Here is a 21133-nt window from a genome sequence, read left to right as displayed (position 1 = left end):
TGGAAGTGCTCATAGAACACTAAGCTGAGAAGCAGGCTTTGTCCCAGTGAGGACGTTACGCCAAGAAGAGAGAGAGATCGATAGCTGTTGTGCACCTGCTCGATAGAGCAGTTCATGCAGACGATGTACTGTATGACGGGAGAGTTGACAGAACTAAGGCTGGTGATAATAGCTGTTGGCTTTAATGTCTGAGCCGTGGAATGGAGAAGCTGCTTCACGAACCAATTGACCAAAGATCCTGCTAAGGACACTGGCCATACTCAATGATGTTAATCTGGCTAACGTCGGTAAAAAAGTTACTTTTTAGTCCTGACAAAAAGTATACGACTAACAGCGATCACCTGGTGGTTCCCTGTAGTATCGACTATAACTACATCAGAAGGAAGGCATCAATATCATGCTTCATCAGCGAAGCATTTTGCGAGTCATTTCACCGTGAGCGACGCTTCGGTTAAAGTGGTGACCAGATGTGTAAAAGTAACCATTACAGAGGATCCGAAAATGATCAGATCTTTTATGCAGAAATGTTTGGACGACAGAATCTTCCCAGAGGTTAAAAATGGCATAGTCGATCCTACTGCTAAAGGTGTCGTGGATGTGCTCGACGGGGAAGGATAATCACAATTGATTGTTGAGGTTCACCGAAAGGGGTTCATGATCTCTCTTGCAACCAGAACCCCGCTTCCCTCAAAGGATAGTAGTGTATGGACAGGCCCTGTCACAACTCGAGCATGGCTGTCATCAGAAATGAATATTTAAGAGAAATCTGAATATGACGATTGCTTATATTAGATCCGAGTACGTAAAATGTGTGTATGTAATATGTATAAGTTTTATAATTTCAATCATGATTTGATATTTTTTTGCTAGTGTGCAAGTATTGTAATATAACGAAAATATATGAAATCTAAAAATAATACATGATTGATAACATATTTTCATAAGACAAACACTGGTAAAAGTAAAATAATAATTTTTGGCTTCACGTATTGCATTAAAACATAACATATAAATTGAGGAATAATACGAATGAGAATCATTAAAAATTGGTTATAGAATTTAAAACCAAATTCAGTACCGTAATCGTGATTTCAATTTTTTCTGGTTATCCATTCATAAGGAGATATTTAAAAAAAATGTGTTTAAAATTACATTCATCGGCTACTTACCTACCATCTCAACGGTGTTAACTTACTGTTGTGCAGTCCATTGTTAGCCGCTATCACCCCTTGCGCTTGCGATGGGCTAATGGTTATCAACGGCGCTAGCCGTTCGGTGAAACGAGCATAATTCCGCTCCAGCTCCTTCTGATAGTCTTTCTGATCGGAAAGAATCAGATTGCGATTCTTCTTCAGCGCATCGGAACACCTACAAGGATAAGATATTTTTAACTACTGTATTCAGTAATCACCTTAAAATTATTCATACTTTTTGGAAAAATCTTTGAAGCACAGCCGCAGCTTATTCTGGTGCTTCGTAGGAATGGTTGTGCTATCCGCGATACCCGACAAAAACACCAGTGCCATCTCCATCGGGCCCTGATTGACGGTGGTTCCGATGCAACCCTGTAATACCATTTGTAAAATTTTCGGATCCGCCGGCTCCTGGTTGGTGGCGGCGGCCAATTCGGCAGTCTTTTTCTGAATGTCTTCGATGGCGACCTCGATCGGTTCCAGCACAATTTGCTCCCGGCTGACGACCTGGATACGGGTCTTCACGTACGGGAAGTGATTCGCCGTGGTAAGAATGGTTTTCCGCTTGCACTGTTCGTGCAACTCGCCGTGCGCTTTTCCGGATTTTGTAAACGGTGTTGCGAAGATAAAGCGCTCTAGAAAAAGAGGGTTTGAATAATTCAAACAAACAAAACGGATCAATAATGCTTCTGCAAAGCACGCTCCGAGTTTTACTTTCTCCGCCGACAATCCGAAAAAATATTGTTTAATTGATATACAAATGTGAAAATGATCATTGGCAAGAATTCTTAGTTAGGACTTACAGCAAGTGCTCATAGAATACTATGCTAACAAATAGGCCCTGTCTAAGTTGGGACGTTATGCAAAGAAGAGAAGAGGATAATTTATCGAAAAAGTAAAATTTAGTGCAATGCAGAGGCAAGATTGGCTGAAAATGTATACAACTTACTTATGTTGAAGTTCCTCTCGAAGTACGTTTCCCTGTATCGCAGCTCATAGGTCTCAAAGTACGGTTCAACGTAGGTTATCTGAATGAACGCCTTCTCCGGATCAAGTGTCCTCGTATCCACTGCATTGGAATCTTTGATGATCTGAACCACATCCGGTCCAAAACGATCAGCATAGAAGTTCTGCAAACGGCTGAATATTTCCGGAAGTTTTGTTAGGGTTGGTTCCTTGTAGATAAATTCCTGTTGATCCAGATCACCGAACTTGGCTCCGTAAAATCCTACTCGGAAGTAGGTGCCAAACACACGCTTTCCATGTAGCTGAGCGATGCGATTGAATGCTTCCTGAAGCTTACCGTGAATTTGACCAAGCTTGCGGAAGTCCCGATTTGCTTCGCAAATTGGTATCAACACCTTGTAGACATCGTTCATTGCTTCATACATTCCTGCAATTTGGAATGAGTTGGAAGCTTCTTCGAGCAATGCTTTCAATCCACTTTCGGTGAACCGATTTCCCAGGCAAATACCATCCTCACCGGGACTTAGGACGTCGTCGGAAACCGCCGATTCCATCAGTGCATTTGGAGATATATGCTTAAACGAAACTGCACCCACCGGAAGGTGAGTTTGTGATTCTAGCATACTTAAGTACTCAGCTACGAGGGCAGCACTGTGGACATAGCACATTGCCGCTTCGGTGTGATTCGCACGCTCCATATGCTTCTTGGCCATGTTCTCCAACCAAGTCAGCCGGAGATCCGGTGAATTCTGATATCCTTTGGCAATACGATTCATGAGATCGAGCAACATTTCCGGATCTTCCTGGTATTCTTTCATTTTGACTGTGTCGGACAGGATCATGTGGAGGTTGAACAGCAGATCTTGAACCTGCTCCGGGAACGACGTATCCTGCAGATCGGCATCGGATTCAGCATACACTAAGATAGTTTTCAAAGCACGGCGAAGGGATTGTTCACTAAAAGAGGAACTGGTGCCAACCAAGGAACTGAGTGACATGGTCACCTGCATCTTTACGCGCGCGAAATTCTGTGAAGAAACGATCACGTTAATAATTACAAAACGCCGGAGTTTGAAAAAAATAACTTACGTTTCCGATCTCGAAGTTCTGTCTCATAAGCAGATATAACGAAGCAGCTGCTTGTGAACGCACGCTAGCCAGCTGGGAACCACAGTGTTTCAAAAGCAATAAACACAAATCCGCACAGCTGTCCGTTTCCTCGTCGAACAGCAAATTGTGATATTTGAAAATGAGCGATCGCTGCGAGGCAAACAGATTCTGCAGCGCCAGTGTGCTCTGATTGCGCGACAAAGCATGCAGCAGCACTTTCAACACCGTTCCAAGCAAGTTGTGATGCAATTCCGACGTGGACGCCACCTGGACGACCATCTCCAGTGTGTCCAGAATGGTGAGGCACACCTCGGTGGCCAGCGATCCCTCAATGTAGTACGTAATCTCCATCTCGGCTTCGTTCTTGATGTTGCTATCGTAGAACTGCGTCCGGATTTGGTCCTTCTTCCAGCGGAATTTTTCCGTCGAGTACCGATCCTTACGCCTATTGATGAGATCGTTCCGGGCGGAACCCGTTCCACGAATGCACTCCTCGAGTTTCTCCTTCATGTCTGGGGTTTTACGGAAGCTTGAAGTGTTACGTTTGGACGTTGGCTTCTTCCGTCCACGATACTCGAAGTTCGGGATGCAGATGTTTAGCACCTGAGCGGTTCCATGCATGGCACGAAAAAAGACATTTTGAATTAATTATTGTAATTAGATAGCTTGTGATATGAAAACAATATGCAATCCGACCTCTTTTTACGTCCATTACAGAAGGGGTGTTATCAGAATCCGAAAATCAATTAAGTTCAATTCAATTAAATTTTCCAAAACTAAACGTTACTACATTTGATACTTATATTTACATTTACAGTTCTGATATTCGGTTAACCTTTCAGCTAAGAACAATTTAAACTCGACTTGAGCGATATAAATATATACAACAGAAAATTACTAGCTATGTGTAGCTTTTAAGGGAAAAGAGCATCTTGATACTAACATCACAGATGTCGGGGAGCTTGCTGACATCTAACTGGAAGTTCTGAAGGATCTCGTTACCAATTTTTGTCATCGGTTGTGTCGACACTACCGGCTAGCTTAGGAGATCGTGGGATGATTTATCGCAATCGCCCCAAGCCAACAGCATCTTGTTTTCAATGTGCATGAGATCACAGTTTCAACCCCAACCCGATTTCGGTTTCACTTGTACTAAAGTGTGTTTGACGTTGTTTGTTTACACATTTTCCGCCAATCCAGTTCCAACCCAGGTTAAAAAAGAAAAACGGCATAAGTGTCGAGCGGCTTGCAAGGCGGCTTGTCTCCTAGTGAAGAATATGGACTGAGTTCTCTCTACATTTAGTTTGATTCGCAACTTCGGTTGGGAATTTTCGAGATTGTTCATCACCACTTGGGAGGTGGGTAACGAAGTTTTGCGAATCTTTTTCCGATAACAAAAAAAGCCGTATCATCGCCGAATAATGCGTATGATACTCCATCTACCATCAATACATTAAAAGCGAGAACGTTGTACCAGGGAGGGTGCAGGCACGTCAAACTCGAACAAACTACGCCTACCTAACATGCATCGAGCGGGCCTTCCCAAACAACACAATGCGATTTCGCGGGCCATCCCCATCAGCAAAATAAACCGATTTCGAAGCAGGATTCGACCAGGCTTCTGGTTGCGTTGCCAGTCACACTAACACACTCGCAAAAGATGAGCAGTAGGCCTACCTTGCCACTTGCGGATCCCCTGCGTTGTACATACTCGTGTTTAGGACTATAATGAGGACCTTGAGACACGACAAATGGAATGTTGTGGCCACTGGTGCTCTCACCATTCACAGCAACCGTGAAGGTCGACTTGAAAGGAACGATTGCACAGTTTCAACTACACACTAAGATTCAGATGTTCCAGCTCAGTAATTTTTTCACTGAGTTCAGTATTTTTTCCAACTTTTTACTGAGTTTTCAACAGCAGATTTATTTCGGTACACTCGGTAATCGTATTTACCGTTCACCAGTAACGATATTTACCGTGCTTCAGTAACTTTTGACAGTTTGTGAGCTGAGCTCGGTAACTCATTTACAGAATATCCGCAAAATAAATAACCGAGCGTACCGAGTTAAATCTGCTGTTGAGAACTCAGTAAAAAGATGGGAAAAATACCGAGCTGATCTTAGTGTGTAGGTTGCGATGGAGTTTCGAGCGAACACGCTAACGCCGCTCAGCACAAAAGTGCATAATTTCCAGACTACACCAAAAATGTGTAACCCTTGCACATTCACAAAATCAGCTCCTGTGTCCGCAAAATTGTTAAATTCCCAAAAATTTTTGTACAGCAATCTAGCTAGGTTTACTAGTGACCATGGAAAACAAAAAAAAATCGACATTTCGCATCTAGACGAGTGTACGAGCTGTTTTTTTAGAATGTGTAACTGTAACACATTTTTGTGTGGTCTGGAAATTATGCACTTATGAGTAGGGCTTACACATTTTAGTGCCGAGCGGTTTTACTGTGAAAGAGCTAGTTACACTGACTCTAGGCTTGTACCACTCCGAGAAGAATCATGCCAATAGCTATGCTCGTTAACTATCCATGCTTCATTTTGTTCCGTGATGTGAGCAAAATTGATGCAATGGGGACACACAGCCATGGACCGAGTAGAATGGAGACGACTCCTACGTACACCAGAGGACACTCAGGCCTTAGTCTGACCAGTAAGGTAAGTAAGTGTACCGTTTTGAAGTTGAACTGCTCCGCTAGAACGACTTAATCATGCGAGAATAACCCTTCCAAGAACTTTACCTAGGCTACTCAGTAAACTTAAATTGGTTGATAGTTACCGGGATTGGTAATATCTTTGTTTGCCTTCGGGATGGCTATGGAGTTTGGAGTGCTTCCATCTGATTAGAAAATAATTTAAGGTCACGCACGCGTTAAAGATCAACCCTTTTCCGGGTAGGTGCTTGAGGCAGGCGTTTTGAATACTGCATTGGGTTCGGGTCGTGCATCGTCGGTCGGTTGTGGTAGTTGGAGGGAAAGTGTTTTTTGGATTCACCTGCGATGCCAGCAGCAGCATGGATTTGACATTACTGCGGGTGCCAACATGTGTGTGGCAGGGTGGCCACTAAATATCAGTTTTGAAATTCCCGTCTTTTTCCCGGTTTTCCCGGTACGATTTCTGAAATTTTCCCGGTTTTTAAAATGTACATTTTTTAGTAGGTAACGCCCAATTTTCGTATCATATGGATGATAAGTACCATGTTAAAATGAACTTGCAATCCTGTGGATACTATGTACTAGATATTTATAGTTTAATATTATTCTTGACGTAATGCATCTATGGATGTAACTAGTACCAATGATGACATAAAAGGCGTATGCTACACAAATAGGTACTTACAACATATTTTCATTCAGCTCCAAATAGTGCATAATTCAAGCTTTCCCTTACTCATTATTTTACTTATTTTCTTGTACTAAAAAAACAAGTGTAGAAGTGGTAGCTAACTATGACAGATCTATAATAGGTATAAGATGTGCATATAAAATCAGCAAAGGTCGCATTCGATTATCGGAGGATAATCGAACCATTTTTATTTTTTAATTTTTATTCATTAGCGTAGGTGCCCTAACGCAACTTCATTGGTGTTGTTTCCGGGGATTCCTCCAGGATGTCCAACTGAGTATTCCCCCAAAAACTTACATCTGGAGATTCTTCCAAAGTTACAAGTCGGAGATTTCATCTCTCGATTACTGAAAAATACTATCTTGGATTTCTTCAGTAACTTCTTTTAGCGATTCCACCTTGTATATCTTTTGTGGATTCCTCTAGATTCCTTAACCGTCCATAACTAGCGCGGTTGGCCACCACCGCCAGCACCACGCTAAAACTGAACACAAAAAGCGAGATTCAACGTGTTGTACAAAACACAACAGCGCAATCGCTCGAGGGTTAATGGATTTATTCTGGAATTCAGTCTGTTGGCAATTAGGGAATAGAACTTTTGGTCTGAGATCATGAATTCGATCTAGGGATTTCACCTGGAACTCCTGAAAGATTCCCAAAAGAATCTTCCACATGTCTAGAAGGTTTCCCAAGGAGCTCTTGGAAGAGCTCTCGATTACAAAACTCCCGCAGTAGTTTGATTTTCAGGATTCTGGAGTATTTCCAGAAATAGCTCTCGTTAATTTTTTTAAAGAAATTTTGGGAAATCATCCAGAAGGAACTCCTGGGTGATTTGCAGAGGGAGCTTCTGAAGGATGCCCAGAAGCAACTCCTGGAGCAACTCCAAAGGCAACTTTCATAAGCAACTCCTGGAGGTTTCTTTGAATAAACTCCAGGAGGGTGCCCAAGAAGAACTCTTGAAGGAAACGCAGTAAGAAACACTGGAGAAATTCCAAAAGCAAATATAAAATAAAGATAAAATTCATCAAAACCTCTTGGAAGTTTTGAAAATCAAAGTTTCAGAAGGCACTCCTGCAGAAATCGTGCAGATGGATGAGTAACAGAATGATATCCTGGAGAAATACCAGAAGAAACTTTGTAAAGAATCCCAGAAAGAACTCCCGATTGATTTCTAAAAAAAGGTTTCGGAGGAATTCCAGAGGAAAATTCTAGGGAAACCCCAGGGGAAGCTCCAGGAAGAAAAGAAAAAAATTTCTGGAGGGATTTCAAAAAAATAATCTGGGAAGAATTCCCGTAGGAAATTTTGAAGATTGGAGCAACTCCTGTTACAATTGCGGAAAGAAAATCTTGATGAATCTTAAAAGGAACTCTTGAATAAATTACAATAGGTTGTTTTGATTAAAACCCAGTTTAGTGGTTATGATTTTCTTATCTATTAAAAAAAACTAGAAAATATGCACATCAAGTTACTCTTAACAACAATTTTCCCGGTAGTCATTCCAAATTCCCGACTTTTTCCCGCTTTTTTCCCGGTCGTTCCGAATTCCCGTCTTTTTCCCGGTTTTCCCGTTTTTCCCGGTTCGGTGGCCACCCTGGTGTGGGTTTCAGGTTCGCTTATGTCCGCGTTTGATTAGGAACACATCATCACTGAGCCAAAGATGGCATTTTACCGATGAGTTTGTTCCATATTAAAACAACTATTTGATGATTTATAAAACCTAACCATTCGTCTATTTTACCAACAAGTGTTGAAAAGTTCGTCACGTCAAGTGTCGACACAAGTTTCCAAATCATCTTTCCTCCCTCGATGACTGTAAGGACGTGGCCGGTGCCGTTATTGACTTAAAAAGTACTGATTTCTTGAAAATGCTCATTGAGAGCGGAAGCTACTCCCAAGCTCCGTTTGTTAGTTCCTGCTTGGGAGATTTTCGATTTTTCAACATCCGAAAATTGATATCATCTCTTTCAATTTTACTAGAGCAGCGTTAAGAGCGGTAGGACTTGCAGCAATAATCTGCTTGATAGCAGTGTCCACTGCCGAGGTTTCATGTAGCAAACACTACTGCGAACGCTTCAGCTTTCTGTTATGGATTCACTACACGATTCCCGTTGACGTCTAGGGGCTGTACTTGGTCGTGTTCCGGAGAATGCGCCGTAGTTTTTCAGGGATTTCTTTCTTTACCAGGAAAGATCCTGCGCATAGACACATGACTTTTCTACCGCCTTGCCGAGTATAATTTTGCCAATCGACGATGCAATTTTTTTTTCCTGCAAGACCAAATCTTTGATCCAATCTGCCATGAGGTCGACTTGCAGACTGAATTTTCGAACAAAGGTGCTCCACTTCACCGGGACTTCTATAGAATCTCAAGCAGCGATCATAAAGGTTACGAGTAGGTGTTCCGACAGCAGTTCGACGTGTGTTATTGGCCCCGAGATCTGTGCCAGGTTGTTTGAGGTCACCTATTCGAGGGTACAAGTCCTCCTTCGCGGAGTAGAAGTCCATGTAGGGGTAGGCGGGGCAATATGGACACCCTAAGGTTTTTGCCAACTTTACCTGGCAAGATGTCAAAAAAGTTTAGTTTTTTGATACATGTATCCTTTTAAAGTCTATTTAGCATCTATTGCATAAGAATGCTTACGAGGAAAAATGATTTATCCACTTCAAAAAATGTAATAAAAAATGTTAGTTTTTCATGACCGTCTTCAAGCATACGGGGCAGAATGGACACCCCCATGGGGCAATATGGACACCATGAGACTTTTACGAATTTCGTACACTATTTACACCTATAAAGTCATTTCATTACAAAAAAACTATTATGGATGAATAATACGCCGAAGTAGTTCATTTTTGTTCAGTTAATTTAAATTCAGGCTGCTTTGGATAAAGCTTCGTTTTTGTCGGCATGTACACTGCCCCCACTCGCATAACAGTCCCATATGAATAGGAAACCCAGCAAAGATGGGACTGTTATGCGAGTGGGGGCAGTACAGCTGTGCCTAGAACAACTATTTTCCACTGCTGTCGTTTTTTGACCAATTTGTTTCACCCTATGTCTACTATAGTGAACAATTAAACGAAAATATACTGAAATCGAAGAATTTGGTTGGTTTGTGATTTAGGTTATATTTTTCCCTTGCCGCTTCTTCCAAAAAGATGAGTGTCCATTTTGCCCCGGCAGCAGAAGATATTTCCAAACTTGATTTTTGATATAATAAAGAAGAAAATATAAACATGTTAAGCATGTAGATACAGTAAAACTACTTGCATGTGTTTTAGAAATATCAGGTTTTAATCGACCTGCAATAAATTAATCACTAAAACTTATTTTGGATGGTGTGAAAATTATAATTTCCATGCATAAAAAACGGAGGACGCAACTTTTTCGTGTAAAATCAAGTATAATTTTAATTTCGAGTGTTTCTTTCCTGAAACTACGTTTTAGACAAATGGATTATATTCTCCATTCATTAAAAGTTCAAAAAAGTTAGCATATTTCAAAATATTGAGGGTGTCCATTCTGCTCCGGGTGTCCATATTGCCCCGCCTACCCCTACTCATACTCTTACTGCAGGATTTGTCCTGCTTTGTTGACTCTGGCACAATTCCACATCCTGTGCCGCGCGCGTTTAAATTGCCCACCAGAATGAACGGTTCGTCGATGCTGCACAGATGGCGAGCATCCAGTCTGAACTAACAGAGCGTTACCCTATGATTCAGACTAGGATAGTAGACTGACAGAAGATCGGTCGGTTTGTTTTCTACCACACTGGAGAAGCTCAAACCTGAGACAATCCAACGTTTGAGCAAGCTTTTTTCGTGAATCGTTCACTGATTCACGAAAAATTCTGCTCCCATATGCTTCATAACCTTCATAACAATAGTGTTAAGGCCATATCAAGCATAATTTTTCAAATCGACGTATCTAATTTTTTCACTGATCTGAGTAAATTCAGTGAGTTTTTGGAGGCAAAGTGTACAGGCCGCGTTTTCATTCGGTCGTCGTCGTCGTCTATTTGACTGCTCATCTTCGTACGGGGCGATTTATGATACGATAAATGCAACAAACAACATTTTTTGCGATTTTAGTCAACAGACATTGAAATGTTCGTCACACCAAGTGTCGGCCCAAGTTCCAAAGCCACGTTGGTTCAAATCACTTTATTTTCTCTTTCGTTAATTTTCGCGCTTCGAAAACTATCTGAATGGTTCGTCATCTTCGATGTCGGCATGTGTTTTGTTTTAGTCCAAATGAAAATAAGTGGTTTGATATTAATAGGGTTGCATGAATCACTCCACTTACCAAAGTGAACTCATATCATGCGCCCTTTCCCCTCCCCACTAACAAAAAGTCCTTCCCATGACAGACGTGGAGACGCAGAGGTGATCTCGGTCTTTAGTAAGCAACGCACGTCATAATAACATTCCTTTCCTTCCTCGATGACCGTAAGGACGTGGCCGGCGCCGTTATTGACCTAATAAAGTTTGGAATTCTCGAAGATGCACATTGAGGACGGTAAGCTACTCCCAAGCTCCGTCTGTTGGTTCCTTGTGCAACTTCGATTGTTCTGGTCAATCACGGAGTAGCAACTACGAATAGTACGGTCATCTATGCTCATGCTCATGCTCATGATCTGAGTAAATTCATGGTCAATGTTGACGACCATTTCACTAAAATAGTTTTCTATAAAAATACTTTTCATAAGTTTTTTCGTGCTTAACATCACCAGGGATATAGCACGCACTAGGTAAGAAACAAAACCTACTCATTCCATATCATTTTCAAAATGAATTTTTATAAAAATACACATACACCGGGTTGATTAGAGATACGTCATGCCAGATACCTCGCTTTTGTATGGTGCCAGTTTGGTGTATCTGTTACTTTTGATTTTGGCTAGATACGTCGTTTGGTTTTCTCATATATCAAAACGATGTATCTATCAGTAAAGTTGTAAACATCAAAATAGTTAGATACGTCGTTTCGAATAATATGCTTAGTTAAACAAATTAAGCAATAAATCATCAAACAGTGATATGGATTCTTCAATTTGCTTTATGAATCATGCATGCAGCAGTTAACCCGGATTTGTTTACATTCTCGAGTTACGTCGGATTGAAAAGTTATGCTTGATATACTTAACACTACGATAAAGATAAATAACTTAACCTAAACTCAAAACAAAACCAACACGAATTATGCTACCCGAAAGCCACAGTGCTTTCCAGAAACGTAGCGGTGAACAGGACTAACAAGTCCCCAGAAAACACCTCAACTCAAAACTAGATTTATGTTACCCGAAAGCCAAACTGCTCTCCAGATTTTGTAACGAATAAATCTTACCTCAACTAAACTTTACTTTTATGGACGAGCCCTCGTCCACAAAAATAAGATGGCCTTAAGACTGAAGTTCCAACTAGCTTTCATTTGTATATACGGGGTTTTTTAGTTGGGCGCCATGTTACAAAAATAGAAGAAATTAATTTTTATAACGTGTAACAAATATTTCAGGCTAAACATTTCAATAGGTCCTATCTGCATTTGAGAGACTCTCTTTGTTCAATTTCTCTTTCAATTATTTCAATGTAATGGTACATTTTTCAACTATTTTTGCAGTACAAATCAAAAGACGATTGTTTTGACCATCGTTCAATGCAAGGAGACAATCATTATACAAATAAACAACTGAGATATTAACGAAAAAGAGGGAAACCGAAGAGAGCCTCTCTTCTGCAGATTGGACCTTTAGACATGTTTGGCCTGATTTATATCCGTAACAATTTCCCCGCGAGCTTTCATCCGTAGCTCCTCCCAGGATTTCTCTTAGATTTTTCCACAGTTCCCCCTTAAATTTCCTTAATATTTCCACCTGGGATAATTCCCAGAACTTTTTTCCGAGATGTCCCAGTTTCTCTTGGGTTTTCTTTCAAAGTTCCTTTTAAGATTTTTTCAATGAATCTTTGTGGAGTTTTTCGTAAAATTTCACCGGAATTTCTTTAAGGCTCAACCATCCGTCATCATTTTTCGGAAATAGAAAAGCAGTTTTTTTCACTATAAATCAAAACAATGCCCACGAAAATATATTCACTGCATTCTATTCCTTATGTGGAACACCGGAGATGAACCAGCCCCTGGCTGAAAATCTCGATAATAAAGATAATAATAATAATTATGTGGAACACAGTGAATCCATTTTCGTTGCAAAAATGTTTGATTTGAACGAAAAAACTGCTTTCAAATGTTTGATGATGACGATGATTTCAATGACGAATGGTTCAACGTTAAGGTGAATATATGACGAAGCCACAACTCGAATTTTCAAGAGCACAAATCTGAAGAACCGAATGTCGGTTTGCGCTGAAAAGTTGATCAATTGGTCACCAGTCACCAGGCAGGGATGGGAACACTCACTTGCAACGAGTTACATTCAATTGCTAATTTCTCAGCTCAGAAGCGTGCAATCAAGAAACGATGTATGGACAACTTTTACCTTGTGATTTCGTCTAAAACTTTGCCGAATAGAGTAGGGGTCGCACACGCATACCAAAGTCGTGAGGGAGCTGCGAAGGCAACTCTCCACGAGGTGAATCTAAATTACACTCACCTCGTGGAGAGTCGCTTTTACAGCTCTGTCACGACTTTGGGATTCACGTGCGACCCCTACTCTATTTGACAAAGTTTTAGACGAAATCACAAGGTAAAAGTCGTCCATACATTGTTTCTTGATTGCACGCTTCTGTGTTGAGAAAACTGCAAGTGAGTGTAACTCTTTCCAAGTGAGTGTTCCCATCCTTGCCACCAGGGGGTAACCAATCGATCAACATTTCAGTTTAAACCGACATTCGGTTCTTCAGTTTTGTGCTTTCGAAAATTCGAGATGTGGCTTCGTTATATATTCACCTTAAATATGTTTCGGGAATTTTTTACGAGTAATATCGAAAGTAATCCCAGGAGACATTGCAAGAAAACTCGTTGAAAAAATCCTGCAAAAACTCCGGGAGAAACTTTTAAAGAAATCCGGAAAAGATCATCCAGAATCTCGGGACAATTTCTGGTTGAGATTGTGGGAATAACCCCGAGAAAATCAGTAAAGAAATACTCTCAGGTACAATGCAAGAAATCCTGTTAACAACTACGAGTAAAAGTTTGGAAAAAGCTCTGAAAGAAATCACGAGAAAAACTCCATGAAAAATATCAGCAGTAGCTTCAGAAGGAATCCCAGATGACACTTTGAAAAAAAATGTAAAAGTCCACGGCAAATTCAAAAAAAAAAACTTTGAGAAATATTCCAGGACCAACACCGGAAGGAGACTTCTGATTAAAATCTCAGGAGAAACTCCAACAGATATCACGTGAAACTTCAAAAGAAATCCTGCGAGAAGCTTTAGGAAATATTCCAGCTGAAACTTCTGATATTTCTTAAAAAAAATACAGAATGAACCTTGGAATAACTGCAAGATCCCGGAAGGAGGAATAACTAAAGAAAATTGGTGTTAAACTTCAAACCCCTTGAAAGAATTCTAATAGAAAACTCATGTAGCAACCCTGGGAGAAGTTCCGGAAAGATCTCCTGGAGAAGTCCCAGAAAAAACACTGGAAGGAATCGCGATTTCAAAAGGAATCCCAAGAGAACTCTTAGGGGCTGTTCATAAACCACGTAGACCAAAATTTGGCCATCTCAGACCCCCCTCCCCCCTCGTAGACTTTTGTTCATATAAAAATTAAGAAATTTGTATGGAGCGTAGACTTTGGTCAGGCCCCCCCTCCCCCCATAAAGTCTACGTGGTTTATGAACGACTCCTTACAGAGATTCCGCGATAACATCTGTGATATACCTTGAAAGAAATTCTTGTGGAGATTTCGGGATAAATCCTAGAAAAAACCTGCGGCAACTGTGAGCAATACCAGAAAAAAAGTCTGGAAGAAATTCTGTGTAATCCCTGCAAAAAAATCCTGGATAAATCTATCGGATTTCAGGAGTCATGGAAGATACCCAAAGAAAAATCCCGGAAATAAATGTTCGAGTATTAAAAAAAATTCTGGTAGAAATCTGGAGGAATCTATGGGGAATTCAAAAAGGAATACCAAGTCAAAAGGCATGAAAAAATACGGAAAGAGTCTTATGAGAAACCCCGGGAGAACAGAAGCAGAAAATCTTTTGGTATCTAAACTTAAATTTAATGGCATTGATGTAAAAAAATTTACATTTTTTCCAAAAATTTTCAATCCATGATAACTTTGTTCAACGCTCAAAAAATTCCAATGTTTTCATTACTTGTGAAGCATTAATATATTGTTAACAAACGTTCAAAATTTCATTCAATTCGGTTCACTGGTTTCCAAGATATGACAGTTCAAAACATAGTGTTTTACGAGAACGGTTCTAACTTCGTGAAAGATTAACCAATCGAGCTCAAATTTGTACCAAGGATGCACATATAATAGATTGATAAACAGTAAAAATATGAGATTTTTTTATGCACTCTATGAAAAGTTACAGCATGTTGAACTTTTTTGTGAGAGAAAAAAAAGTTGCCTATCCCAAACATTTTGGCCACCTCAAAGTTCACTACTTTTTATTCATACGACCCAATGTTTATGAAATTTCCTTGAGTATTCACGATATTATCTGAGTATTCCAGGTTTTTCCCTGTTAAATAAATTTCCTGAGGATTCTCAGTTTTCCAGGTTTTTCCAGGTAGTAGACACCCTGCTGCTTCAGTAGTCGCACTGTTGTATTCTTTATCATCGATCAATGATGTCGATTTTACGGGCCAAATCACTAGCTTCACCACAAAAAAGTGGATGTAGGAAACCAGTTCATGGACATAAAAATAGGTTAAAATATACCACATTTTGTAATAACTTACCTGAAGCATCTGATGGACCCGATGAGGACTCAGCCCAAGGGTGTACTTGAACAATGTACTTTGTTCCAGGTTTTTGACCACCCACAGGAAGCAGGACAGCAGATGACGAGTGTTTTCGCTGCTCAGCGGAGTTTTGTTTTTCGGTGTTTCCTGAACGTAACTGTAGTTGCGAATTCCGGAAATAGCATACGCCACCTCCGGACTGATGGTGGAAGCAGCAATCGACGTGGAAGGACCTTGGTAATCTTCGAGGAGACCAATGGTGTTCAACCGATCGTGGGACTCTGCGATCGGGGTATGTAACTGAGGAATGGCATCCTTGACGATACCCAGCAGAGGAATGTAGAGAGCGGCCACGCGAGCTCGGGCTTCCACATCGTTGTAGCGTGGATCCAAGTCATGGGATGTTAGTAGATTGCGCAAACAGCGAATTGCCTTTCCGTGAAGTGGCGGATTGGAGATATCCAGGACTGTTGCTAGTTCCTGAAGAACCAATCCCACCAGGAAGTGCTGTTGCCGGAACTCTACGCTAAGTTCGGCATAGAGAGCTTTGTCGATACCTGCCATTGCGCTTACGTACGAATTCTGGCTGTTGTTCGAAGTGACACTCGGTGTAGGACTGCAGGGAGCCGAGAGAGCAGTATAGGGAGTTCCGAACGGCAGATTCAATGCCACAAAATGTTCGTGACTGCAAATAATCCTCAAAAAGTCCAGTTTGTAGTGGATCATCTCCGGCGTCGGCGCACTCTTGGTCATGATCACCTTGTAATACGTTCTGATCAACCCAAAAACGAATCCGCGATCCATGATGCTCAGCAGATCGAAGATGAAAAATGCCAAACTGGCGTTAATCGATTGGGCCAACTTGGGATCGCTACTATTATATCCAACCACTTTCGTAGTCACCAAATGTACCAATGTGGAAATATCATCCGTATATTGATGTGGAAAGCGGCTCTTCCGAGGAGAGTTCAACGAATTCGTCAACTCCAGATGCTCCACCATACTCTTCACGATCAGTTCGAACAGCATCCACGAATTGGTCATCGACAGCTCGGCCGCCGACCCACTGGCCACCACCCAGTTCTTGGCGATTTCCTCGTGCAACAGTCGGATCAACCCATCCTTGGGGCCACTAGCCGTTGGGGACATCTCGCCGCGCATACTGGACGTACGATCGACCAGCTTGCCACTCATCGAACTGGTCATTTCCGAGTAGGCGGAATTCGCCTGATGCAAGTCCGGATTACTGGACGAACGGGTCATCTCTTCCGACGAACCGACTGCACCCGGACGCGCGAAGGGAAGTTTACATTTCGGGTCCAACGGGTGCGGGATCTTGCACTGGAACTGGATGTACGTGCTGAGGATGTTCTGTCGGCCGTAGCGGTCTTCCGGTTGAAGGAACTGCCGAGAGAAAATGATAGAAAATGTTGATCTATTATTACGAGGTGTTACAACTTATCGGACAAAGACTTTGATTTAAAAACAATAAGAATCAATTTAGCAATCAAGGCTTTTTTTTAATCATGAAAAGCAGATTCAAATGAATAAGATAATGATAGAAAAAAAATACCATAAAATACTCACAAATATTTTATCCGAAATCTGACAGATCGTTTCGAATATGGTCTGCCCCAGGGAAAGGGCTTCCCCTCCGATCCGGTACGTGGTAACCAACAGCTCAATGAGCTTATCCAAAATGACCTGCAGATTCTTGACCAGCTTCTCCTGATCGGCGGCCTGCAGCTCTTGCAGCGTTCGCTTGAACTCCCGCTCCATGTTACCCTCGCCGATACGCGGCGGAACCTTACGCAGATCGAGACACTCGCACAGAAAGACGAATTTGTCCAGATAGTCGTCCATGGCGTGTACCGACGTTACGGCGTCGATGGTGACCGAGAATACCGGACGGTGGTTGTCGAGCCACTTGGTACCCGGCAGCTGGACGTCTGGTGGAATGAAAGAGTAGTTATCCGGCGGTTCTTCCACCATGACCGGAAGGTTGAATTCTCCGACGTTGAGATGGCCGTCTTTGAGGACCGGAAGCCAAGTGTATCCGACGGGAGTTTCAATGGTCGGTTGGATCTCCTGGGGCTTCTTCTGGCAGGATACGTGGAACAGGGTGAACAGGATGTGGTGGTTCTGCTTGAGGTTAGCCGGAAGGGCGATTTTGATCTCGTCGTAGAAGGTGGGCTGTTTGTTGTGATAGTTGACGGCAGTGAAGGCTTCCGCGGTGTATTCCGGGCAGGAACTTTTACCGAAGATGGCCGGAAGAGCGTCAAATTGGCGTTCGCCGGACATCAGCTGGACACGAACGGCGATGTTCCGGGCGGAACCAGCACGGGTAGAGAAGTTCAGTTCTTTTGGAGATACAAAGAGGATATTGCGGTAGCTGTAGTGAGGATTGAGGATCGGCGTGGAAGGAAACTCGAGGATTTCTTTGGTTGGCCGCGTATGATCATTCGGGTAGGGATCGATTTTGGCCAATTCCGGGGTGAGAGCACATTTCAGGTCTTCCAGGATTGGAGAGATTTCTATTTTAATGGATCCGGGGATACATTTGTGCTTTTTCATCAACGCTCCAGGGCGCTTCAACTCCGGAAGGAACTTGTACAGCTCTTCGTCTTTCATTTTATCCGATTCCTGTTTGAAGAAGCTGTTGACAGTTATGGAGATGGGGCGGAACGTCTCAACGCTGTTGGCAAAATCATCCGGAGACCAGGACCTGCGTTTTTCCATTTTTCTCTCTAGCGATCCTCGTCGGGTCAGAGTTCCCATGTCGGTGGCTCGTTTGCGGAATTGATCAAAACTGCTTGTGGATGACTTCCTGTCCAGGCTGTTGGAGCTAGAAGCGGAACTCATACTTTCCCGGTCTTTATCGTTCTCTGGATTGTCACCGTTGAAAATGTTTGTTAAATATATCCCCGTCCAAGCAAATGGCATCCGATACTTTCCTAAGCGGTCACAAAAGTCTGCGGCGTTTGATTTGGCCTTATCGCGGTATTTGTCCTTATCTTCCTTCAAGTACGGTTCAACTGAATCTTTGATATCACCCTGAAGAACCTTCTCCAAACGAATGACCAAGTAAAGTTCATTGCTAGGATTCGTAATATCGAAAATGGCCTCTCTTGCCTGAGTGCTGATATCCGCAAACGGAACGTGAGAAATCAACATCCGCCGAAGCGATTCAGAGTTCATATCGAAGTAGAAATTCTCCGAAATCTTCTTACGCTCCTTGGCGTCGTAAATGGCCATCGATGCAAAGATCGGTTCCACCTCAAGCTCCAATTTCAGTTGCAGACATTTGACATGAATCCGGTTGCCCAGATGTTCCATAGGAATCTCCGCTGGAAGACGTTTCTCGATGGCATCCTCCGGATCTCCTTCCGGATATAAGGTGAACAATGCTTGCTGTCTTTCCTCCAATCGCTTTGCTTCATTCCCCTGATCGATAGTTTCCGGAGCCACCCGGTCCAGTAGACCCGGAATCAACGGATCATTGACGGAGCTTCTCAAATCGAAAGAAGCCCACGACCCCCTCGGAGTTAGCGTATCCGTACAAGTCGAAACCGATGACAAGCTGGCAATGGACTGCCTACTACTCGGGGTGCAACTTTCGCTGGCATACAAAGTCGTCGAAGTGACCGATTCCTCCAACGAAGCACATCCGAAATAATCCCGATCCACTTCAAACTCCTGCTGATATGAAGTTGGACTCAGCGCTCCCTTGTCCACTCGTTCCCTACTGCTGCACGAGCTGGAGAAACTCCTCTGACTAAACTCCACCACTTTCCAGGGCCTCGTATAGCAATCCACACAGTGCTGTACATGCAACGGCAGTTCCCCTAAATCCTCCTTCGGAACCACATGCTCCAAGGTCCGGATCTTCCTAGGCACCACTTTCACCTGCACGTCATTAGCCGGAAAGTCCAACATTGCCCTCAGCGGATCCCTGGCCAACACGTTGGAATGCTGCGCCAAAAACTCCTCGTAATCGATCGGTTCCACCAGCTCACACAAAGAAATCGACGACGAACATACGGAACTGCTGTCACTCTTGGACAGCAGCTGGTAGTTGGCTACATTCTTGCGAATGTCGGATGAATTGTGCCTGAAAGTAGATTCAAACAAATATCAATCAACAAAAATCAACAATTGATTCCGAAATCGATCGATTTCACCCTGAAGGAAAAATCAGGGCGTAGACCCGTCCCCCGATGCAGAAAAATTTTCTCCACAACAGAATCTAACAATTTTTCATTCGCGAAAAATCCATACTTACTTTGTCAATTTCGATGCAAATGCACGTTGGCTGGACGCCATTGCGGAGCGGGTTCCTTTCTACACTAATTTCACCGTAATGGGGCACAATTTTCGCGAATATTTTCCGATAAAACAAGCGCGATCACACAATTTGTTTTCGTTTCGTGGACGCCATTAAAAATTTTCACGACGACGACGACGACGAGATGTCAAAACAAAGACGAGCCTCTGCGAAAAAAATCAAAACACTCTCTTCACTTTCGTCAAATGCGGGCTTAGGGTGACTCAAAGTTAACGAAAAGTTTGACTCTTCATGGTGATTTCCGGGAAAATATAAATTGGATTATTATTATCAGGGGAGACGACACAAGTTTTCAATCTTAAAAATCGGAATAGGGTATTTTAAGGGAACGTTCATAAATTACGTCCAACATTTTGGGAGAAAGGGTCTAGGAAAGTGTGACAGTACGTGTGTAAGGTATACCGAGAGGTATGGGGCAATAGCGTGACAGAGGGGAGAGGGGGGTCTAGAAATCCCGAAAAACGATGGACGTAATAAATGAACCTTCCCTAACCTGGGGACTGCGAATAGAATCAAAATGGTTGTCAAGATATCTCCATGCACCGCTGTCACAATATCTCCGTCGAACTGTCACGCCTCCAACCAGGCATGAGAATGAGACCTTTTTCTGTTTACTATTCATCGATACCATCTACCCCAAGATCTACCCCCGTTGGTTTGAACGACACCTCATGCAAACCAACGAGGTTCGTTTCAAATTTGAACTTCTAGTAACCCGGATAAAAAATACAATAGAAAAACATAGGATTCCAATGTGACAGTACCATTGACAACCATACTTTCACAATAGAATTCAATGTTAAATTAACAATAGAAAAACAATAGAATTAAATGTTTTTAACAATAGAATCAATTGTGAATGAGCATTTCACATTGAATTGTATAGGTTGTTAAGTATCGTAACAATACAAAAAATGACTTTTTTCCATACTAATTTTTTCACAAAACAGAAGATTCCAATGTAAATTAAATGTTGGCAATACCGATACGTGGTATCAAAGATACAGAAGATTTTTATGTATTTGTATTGTTTTGAACAGTTAAATAAGCCGAGAGCATGCTGTTTTAAACTGTGATTTCACATTAGATTCAATGGTTTGGGGATGGTTTCCTATTGTGATACAAAAGATTCTTATGTTTTCGAATTGTTTCAAACAGTGAAATGCTCTGTAAACGTATTGTTTTGGGAAGTGATTTTATTTCTGGTTCCACATTTGATTCAATTGTTTTGGAATTGTTTTCTATTGTGAAACAGAACATACCGTTTGTACTGTTTTTACATTG

General features: G+C 42.0%; 1 protein-coding gene across 1 annotated transcript; it reads right to left on the bottom strand.

Moving 5' to 3' along the window:
* Positions 1-765: 765 nt before the first annotated feature.
* LOC134287905 (dedicator of cytokinesis protein 7) lies at positions 766-20091 on the bottom strand. The gene is made up of 7 exons (XM_062851084.1): positions 19787-20091; positions 17092-19615; positions 15502-16908; positions 3249-3872; positions 2143-3187; positions 1429-1828; positions 766-1368 (listed from the first exon to the last, which is right to left on the bottom strand). The coding sequence occupies exons 1-7, from the start codon at positions 19825-19827 to the stop codon at positions 1170-1172; spliced, it is 6240 nt and encodes a 2079-aa protein (XP_062707068.1). The 5' UTR covers positions 19828-20091; the 3' UTR covers positions 766-1169.
* Between the last annotated feature and the right edge of the window lie 1042 nt (positions 20092-21133).

The sequence above is a fragment of the Aedes albopictus genome, chromosome 2 (genome assembly GCF_035046485.1).
Source record: "Aedes albopictus strain Foshan chromosome 2, AalbF5, whole genome shotgun sequence".
NCBI lineage: Eukaryota > Metazoa > Arthropoda > Insecta > Diptera > Culicidae > Aedes > Aedes albopictus.
The sequence above is the reverse complement of the archived record's forward strand: the minus strand, read 5'-3'. Positions and strand labels throughout refer to the sequence as shown.